We start from the raw sequence: 8,658 nt of genomic DNA on the forward strand, positions 1-8,658 counted from the left end.
ACCGGCTATCAGCACCGCTTGCCTCTGGCGACTTAAGAAAACCTTAATCATCTTTAATACCTGCAGCTGTTAAACATTATCACATAGTTACCTATATGTCATTAGGCCCCTTCTTAAGCCGCCATCTTAAATAACCCAATATTGTTTATTCTCCGGGTTATAATAAACCGGAAAATTTCCTTTATCTTTTTGTAGGCTTCAATTTACCCAATGGCACCCAAAGCTGTTAAACCTTCGGTTACCTGCAACTGGGTCCCATCCATTGTTACAGAGAGCAAACTGTCCGAGTTTGTAAAGTCTGGCCATCTGCCCCAGAAGGATGTCATGTCTTATCGTGCTCCTGACCCGTCTGAAGAGAAACCTCAACCCAAGGAAGGGGAGGTGATCATTTTTACCGATCACATGAGCCGGGGATTTGCTCCTCCCGGTTCAAAATTCTTTAGAGACGTTTTGCACTTCTTTGACTTAAGACCTCAAGACATCGGGCCCAATTCCGAGTCAAATATCTGCAACTTCCAAGTTTTCTATGAGGTCTACCTTGGAGAAGAACCCAGCCTACTTTTGTTCAGGGAATTGTTCTATTTGAACCGGCAGAATGAGCGGGCCAACGGGCCTAGTCTGGAGCTTGGTGGCATATCGATTAAAAGGAGGAGAGACTGCCTGTTCCCTTATGCTGAATTGCCGAGTCATCCAAAGGACTGGAACCAGACATGGTTCTACTGCCAAGATACTTCTCCGGCTAGTGAAAACCCGCTGCCCGGCTTCCGTGCATTGCGCCTTGAACCTACTCACCCGCTGCCGGATAAGTTGACTGCTATTGAACGTCTGCCACTCACCCCCAAGATCAAGAAGATTAAAGCTCTTTTAGGGAATGGCTTAGATGGCATTGACCTGGTCCGAGTCTGGGTTGCTTGGAGAATAATTCCGTTAAGCCGCCGCCCCGGCTTAATGTGTAATTATTCAGGCGAGAAAGATGACCCTCAGCGTCATAGTCCTGACGACTTACCAGATGACGTAGTGGAAGCTACAACTCAGTCTTTGTTGAAAGAGGGCACAGTGAATAGTAACGCTTTCGGCTTACTACCTTTTTGCAAGAAGAACCCGGTCCCTGCAGTAAGTTTCCAGCCGTCGGGTTATTTTTTTATCATGTTATACTGTATTCTTACGCATAACCCTTTATAACCTTTTACAGGCAAATGATAACTTCTGGAAAATCCAATATGATCATGAGGCGGCCAAGAAAGCCAGGGAGGCCAAGAAAGCCGAAAGGAAAACCACCAAGCCCACCACTTCAAGGAAAAGGAAACCAAGAGCTTCTGAGCTGTTTCAGCTTGATGATACTGATGATAACGAGGAAGAGGTAACTTTTTAATTTCCCTTTCTCCTTTATCACTACCTTACTGATATTAACCTTCTTTCAGGAAGACACAGGCAACATCCAACCCGTCGAGGAAGAGGTAATTATAATCTCCTCCGACTCCGAGCTTCAGCCGCGTCAGAAAATTCGAAGAGTAACCCGGAAAGTAAGATTTTCACACCCTTTGGCTTTCCAAGATCCTAACTTTCTTTTGAAGAAACAGCAATTTGAAAACCGGAGGCAGACCCGGACCAGCAAGGATGCAGAGCTATCCTCCGGCTTGCCTGACACAACCCGGAAGCGTCGGGCTAAGGTTATCTCTAACTTATACCCTTTTTTTCCTTTGGCGGGTCTAATCTGTCAACCTCTCAATTCCTCTGACTCCAATTACCAGGATACCTCTCCTTCATCCGGCGAGTCCATGCAATCATGTTGGAAATATGCCCTAGAGGCAATAATAAATTGATTATTATTATATTTCCTTGTTCATGATAATCGTTTATTATCCATGCTAGAATTGTATTGATATGAAACTCAGATACATGTGTGGATACATAGACAACACCATGTCCCTAGTAAGCCTCTAGTTGACTAGCTCGTTGATCAATAGATGGTTATGGTTTCCTGACCATGGACATTGGATGTCATTGATAACGGGATCACATCATTAGGAGAATGATGTGATGGACAAGACCCAATCCTAAGCCTAGCACAAGATCATGTAGTTCGTATGCTAAAGCTTTTCTAATGTCAAGTATCATTTCCTTAGACCATGAGATTTTGCAACTCCCGGATACCGTAGGAATACTTTGGGTGTGCCAAACGTCACAACGAAACTGGGTGACTATAAAGGTGCACTACGGGTATCTCCGAAAGTGTCTGTTGGGTTGGCACGAATCGAGACTGGGATTTATCACTCCGTGTGGCGGAGAGGTATCTCTGGGCCCACTCGGTAGGATATCATCATAATGTGCACAATGTGATCAAGGAGTTGATCACGTGATGATGTGTTACGAAACGAGTAAAGAGACTTGCCGGTAACGAGATTGAACAAGGTATCGGGATACCGACGATCGAATCTCGGGCAAGTATCGTACCGCTAGACAAAGGGAATTGTATACGGGATTGATTAAGTCCTTGACATCATGGTTCATCCGATGAGATCATCATGGAACATGTGGGAGCCAACATGGGTATCCAGATCCCGCTGTTGGTTATTGATCGGAGAGTCATCTCGGTCATGTCTGCATGTCTCCCGAACCCGTAGGGTCTACACACTTAAGGTTCGGTGACGCTAGGGTTATAGAGATATTAGTATGCCGTAACCCGAAAGTTGTTCGGAGTCCCGGATGAGATCCCGGACGTCACGAGGAGTTCTGGAATGGTCCGGAGGTAAAGATTTATATATGGGAAGTCTTTTTTTGGTCGCCGGAAAAGTTTCGCGCATTATCGGTATTGTACCGGGAGTGTCGAAAGGGGTCCGGGGGTCCACCAAGGGGGTCCACCTGCCCCGGGGGGGCACATGGGCTGTAGGGGTGTGCGCCTTGGCCTATATGGTCCAAGGGCACCAGCCCCAAGAGGCCCATGCGCCAAGAGATGAAGGAAAGGAAGAGTCCTAAAGGGGGAAGGCACCTCCTAGGTGCCTTGGGGAGGATGGACTCCTTCTTTGGCCGCACCCTTCCTTGGAGGAAGGGCCAAGGCTGTGCCCCCCCTCTCCCTTGGCCCTATATATAGTGGGGGGAAGGGAGGGCAGCAACACCTAAGCCCTGGCGCCTCCCACTCGCTTCCATGACACATCTCCCTCCTCCCGCAGCGCTTGGCGAAGCCCTGTTGGAATCCCGCTACTTCCACCACAACGCCGTCGTGCTGCTGGATCTCCATGAACCTCTCCTTCCCCCTTACTGGATCAAGAAGGAGGAGACGTCGCTGCTCCGTACGTGTGTTGAACGCGGAGGTGCCGTCCGTTCGGCGCTAGGATCATCGGTGATTTGGACCACGACGAGTACGACTCCATCAACCCCGTTCTCTTGAACGCTTTCGCGCGTGATCTACAAGGGTATGTAGATCCACTCCTCCTTCGTTGCTAGATGACTCCATAGATAGATCTTGGTGACACGTAGGAAAATTTTGAATTTATGCTACGTTCCCCAACAGTGGCATCATGAGCTAGGTCTATGCGTAGTTACTATGCACGAGTAGAATACAAAGTAGTTGTGGGCGTTGATTTTGTTCAATATGCTTACCGTTACTAGTCCAATCTTGATTCGGTGGCATTGTGGGATGAAGCGGCCCGGACCGACCTTACACGTACTCTTACGTGAGACTGGTTCCACCGACTGACATGCACTAGTTGCATAAGGTGGCTAGCGGGTGTCTGTCTCTCCCACTTTAGTCGGATCGGATTCGATGAAAAGGGTCCTTATGAAGGGTAAATAGCAATTGGCATATCACGTTGTGGTTTTTGCGTAGGTAAGAAACGTTCTTGCTAGAAACCCATAGCAGCCACGTAAAACATGCAAACAACAATTAGAGGACGTCTAACTTGTTTTTGCAGGGTATGCTATGTGATGTGATATGGCCAAAAGGATGTGATGAATGATATATGTGATCTATGAGATTGATCATGTTCTTGTAATAGGAATCACGACTTGCATGTCGATGAGTATGACAACCGGCAGGAGCCATAGGAGTTGTCTTAATTTATTTATGACCTGCGTGTCAACATAAACGTCATGTAATTACTTTACTTTATTGCTAACCGTTAGCTGTTGTAGTAGAAGTAATAGTTGACGAGACAACTTCATGAAGACACGATGATAGAGATCATGATGATGGAGATCATGGTGTCATGCCGGTGACGATGATGATCATGGAGCCCCGAAGATGGAGATCAAGAGGAGCAAAGTGATGATGGCCATATCATGTCACTATTTGATTGCATGTGATGTTTATCATGTTTATGCATCTTGTTTTCTTAGAACGACGGTAGTAAATAAGATGATCCCTCATAATAATTTCAAGAAAGTGTTCCCCCTAACTGTGCACCGTTGCGACAGTTCGTTGTTTCGAAGCACCACGTGATGATCGGGTGTTAGATTCTAACGTTCACATACAACGGGTGTAAGACAGATTTACACACGCGAAACACTTAGGTTGAATTGACGAGCCTAGCATGTACAGACATGGCCTCGGAACACAAAAGACCGAAAGGTCGAGCATGAGTCGTATGGTAGATACGATCAACATGAAGATGTTCACCGATGATGACTAGTCCGTCTCACGTGATGATCGGACACGGCCTAGTTGACTCGGATCATGTATTCACTTAGATGACTAGAGGGATGTCTATCTGAGTGGGAGTTCACAAGATGAACTTAATTATCCTGAACATAGTCAAAAGGTCTTCGCAAATTATGTCGTAGCTCGCGCTTCAGTCCTACTGTTTAGATATGTTCCTAGAGAATTTTTAGTTGAAAGTTGATAGTAGCAATTATGCAGACTAGGTCCGTAAACTGAGGATTGTCCTCATTGCTTCATAGAAGGCTTATGTCCTTAATGCACCGCTCAGTGTGCTGAACCTCGAACGTTGTCTGTGGATGTTGCGAACATCTGACATACACATTTTGATAACTACGTGATAGTTCAGTTAAACGGCTTAGATTTGAGGCACCGAAGACGTTTTGAAATGTCGCGAAACATATGAGATGTTTCGAGGGCTGAAATTGGGATTTCCGGCTCGTGCCCACGTCAAGAGGTATAAGACCTCCGACGATTTTCTTAGCCTGCAAACTAAGGGAGAAAAGCTCAATTGTTGAGCTTGTGCTCAGATTGTCTGAGTACAACAATCATTTGAATCGAGTGGGAGTTGATCTTCCAGATGAGATAGTGATGTTTCTCCGAAGTCATTACCACCAAGCTGCTAGAGCTTCGTGATGAACTATAATATATCAGGGACATATATGATGATCCTTGAGATATTCGCGATGTTTGACACCACAAAAGTAGAAATCAAGAAGGAGCATCAATTGTTGATGGTTGGTGAAACCACTAGTTTCAAGAAGGGCAAGGGCAAGAAGGGATACTTCATGAAACGGCAATTCAGCTGCTGCTCTAGTGAAGAAACCCAAGGTTGAACCCAAACCCGAGACTAAGTGCTTCTGTAATAAGGGGAACAGCCACTGGAGCAGAATTACCCTAGATACTTGGTAGATGAGAAGGCTGGCAAGGTCGATAGAAGTATATTGGATATACATTGTGTTAATGTGTACTTTACTAGTACTCCTAGTAGCACCAGGGTATTAGATACCGGTTCGGTTGCTAAGTGTTAGTAACTCGAAATAAAAGCTACGAAATAAACAGAGACTAGCTAAAGGTGAGATGACGATATGTGTTGGAAGTATTTCCAAGGTTGATCAAATATCGTACGCTCCCTCTACCATCGAGATTGGTGTTTGCGTTGAGCATAGACATGATTGGATTATGTCTATCGCAATACGGTTATTCATTTAAAGAGAATAATGGTTACTCTGTTTATTTGAATAATACCTTCAATGGTCTTACACCTGAAATGAATGGTTTATTGAATCTCGATCGTAGTGATACACATGTTCATGCCAAAAGATAGTAATGATAGTACCACACTACAAGGATTCCAGTCTATTGCAACAAAATTTATTGCTACAACTACGTTTTGTTGCAATAAAGCGCAATATTACCACAAGTTCTCCGGTTGTGGTAATAGGCGGCACATATTGCCGTAACTTAGTTTCGTCGCGATAAATACTAACTTTGTTGCAATACTGGCCTCATATTGCAACAAACTATATCGGCGTTGCAATATGGTAGCGGTATTGCGACAAACAAATTTCGTTGCGTGAGGGCAGTCATTTTGTTGTAATAGAGACTAGGTATTTCAACAGAATAACTATTTGTGGCAATATTCGAAAAGATATTGCAACATCGGTGTAAAGTTGCATTAGTTACAAATATTGTTGCAAAAAGTGGCTAACTATTGCAACAAACTACATCGGCGTTGCAATATGGTAGAGATATTGCGACAAACAAATTCCGTTGCGCGAGGCAGCCAATTTGTTGTAATGGAGACCAGGTATTTCAACAGAACAACTATTTGTGGTAATATTCGGAAATATATTGCAACATCAGTGTGCCATTGCATTAGTTACAAGTAAAACAGTGAAATAATATATTATTTAAATTTATAGATAATAAGTTGTGATTTTTGCAACCTTTAAGGAGTAATTATTTTAATTGCATCAATTTCAATTAATCAAAACAATGGAAAAAGTTTATAAATGGATAGGAGACTCTTTCTTGATAGGAATATATATTTAATTTGTTAAATTTGGATTTGAAATGGTCAAGTTGTTGCCATTTTAAAACTAGGGTGTTTTCTGCCGAAACAGGGACTTGTCATATGGAAATCGAAAATGAGTTAATTGCATGGAAGTATCACAACTGGGGCAGTACGTGCAGATTGGTACCATTTTTTGTAATTTTTACGTGTCAGTATCATGTTTGGGGCAGTCTGTTATGAAATGATCTAAATTGCGTATAACAGCGTATTGGTGATGTATCTGACCATTGGGGCCCGCCTGTTAGGTGCTAACATGGCATGTTCTTTTACGGAAAAAAACCCCTTAGTTTTTACTATTTAATAATATGTATATCCCCTATTTGCCAAAAAAGAGTCTTCCCAAAAAAGAAAATTTACAAAAACCAAACGCAAGTACTCCTGCCGGGATTTGAACCTGGAGAGGCCGCTTACGGCTCAAGCACTCTGACCGCTGCGCCACTACATGAGTTAGTTCTTAGTGAGTTAATTGAATGAAAGTATCACAACTGGGGCAGTACATGCAGATTGGTACCACTTTTTGTAATTTTTATGTGTCAGTATCATGTCTAGGGCAGTCTGTTACGAAATGATCTAAACTGCGTATAACAGTGTATTGATGATGTATCTGACCATTGGGGCCCGCTTGTTAGGTGCTAACATGGCATGTTCTTTTACAAAAAAAACCCTTAGTTTTTACTATTTAATAACATGTATATCCCCTATTTGCCAAAAAAGAGTCTTCCCAAACAAGAAAATTTACAAAAACCAAACGCAAGTGCTCCTGCCGAGATTCGAACCTGGAGAGGCCGCTTACGGCTCAAGCACTCTGACCGCTGCATCACTACATGAGTTAGTTCTCAGTGAGTTAATTGCATGGAAGTATCACAACTGGGCAGTACGTGCAGATTGGTACCACTTTTTGTAATTTTTACGTATCAGTATCATGTCTGGGGCAGTCTGTTACGAAATGATCTAAACTGTGTATAACAGCGTATTGATGATGTATCTGATCATTGGGGCCCGCTTGTTAGGTGCTAACATGGCATGTTCTTTTACGAAAAAAAACACTTAGTTTTTACTATTTAATAACATGTATATCCCCTATTTGCCAAAAAAGAGTCTTCCCAAAGAAGAAAATTTGGTGTAATGGAGGACAGGTATTTCAACAGAATAACTATTTTTGGTAATATTCGGAAATATATTGCAACATCAGTGTGCCGTTGCATTAGTTACAAGTAAAACAGTGAAAAAATATATTATTCAAATTTATAGATATTAAGCTATGATTTTTGCAAGCTTTAAGGAGTAATTATTTTAATTGCACCAATTTCAATTAATCAAAACAACGGAAAAAGTTTATGAATGGATAGGACACACTTTCTTGATAGGAATATATATTTAATTTGTTAAATTTGGATTTGAAATGGTCAAGTTGTTGCCATTTTAAAACTAGAGTGTTTTGTGCCAAAACAGGGACTTGTCATATGGAAATCGAAAATGAGTTAATTGCATGGAAGTATCACAACTGGGGCAGTACGTGCAAATTGGTACCACTTTTTGTAATTTTTACATATCAGTATCATGTCTGGGGCAGTCTGTTACGAAATGATCTAAACTGCGTATAACAGCGTATTGATGATGTATCTGACCATAGAGGCCCGCCTGTTAGGTGCTAACATGGCATGTTCTTTTATGAAAAAAACCCTTAGTTTTTACTATTTAATAACATGTATATCCCCTATTTGCCAAAAAGGAGTCTTCCCAAAGAAGAAAATTTACAAAAAACAAAGGCAAGTGCTCCTGCCGGGATTTGAACCTGGAGAGGCCGCTTACTGCTCAAGCACTCTGAGCGCTACACCACTACATGAGTTAGTTCTTAGTACTTACGGAAGGCATATATATTCTTTTATACCATAAGTTAATTGCAAAACTTCGGTAAAATAAAAGG

General features: G+C 42.6%; 1 protein-coding gene across 1 annotated transcript; it reads left to right on the top strand.

Annotated features, from left to right (window-relative positions):
- The first annotated feature begins 210 nt into the window (after nucleotides 1–210).
- Nucleotides 211–6,983, top strand: LOC147978132 (uncharacterized). Its single transcript, XM_087514654.1, has 4 exons — nucleotides 211–1,113; nucleotides 1,193–1,360; nucleotides 1,422–1,457; nucleotides 6,936–6,983. The coding sequence occupies exons 1-4, from the start codon at nucleotides 211–213 to the stop codon at nucleotides 6,981–6,983; spliced, it is 1,155 nt and encodes a 384-aa protein (XP_087370780.1).
- The last annotated feature ends 1,675 nt before the right edge of the window (nucleotides 6,984–8,658 follow it).

The sequence above is a fragment of the Triticum urartu genome, chromosome 3A (assembly GCF_056163025.1).
Source record: "Triticum urartu cultivar PI428250 chromosome 3A, HENAU_Tu73, whole genome shotgun sequence".
Lineage (NCBI taxonomy): Eukaryota > Viridiplantae > Streptophyta > Magnoliopsida > Poales > Poaceae > Triticum > Triticum urartu.

Coding starts and splice junctions, on each gene's coding strand:
- LOC147978132 (XM_087514654.1), top strand. CDS start 211: ATGGCACCCAAAGCTGTTAAACCTTCGGTTACCTGCAACTGGGTCCCA. Junction 1,114..1,192: donor AGAAGAACCCGGTCCCTGCA/GTAAGTTTCCAG, acceptor AACCTTTTACAG/GCAAATGATAACTTCTGGAA. Junction 1,361..1,421: donor CTGATGATAACGAGGAAGAG/GTAACTTTTTAA, acceptor ACCTTCTTTCAG/GAAGACACAGGCAACATCCA.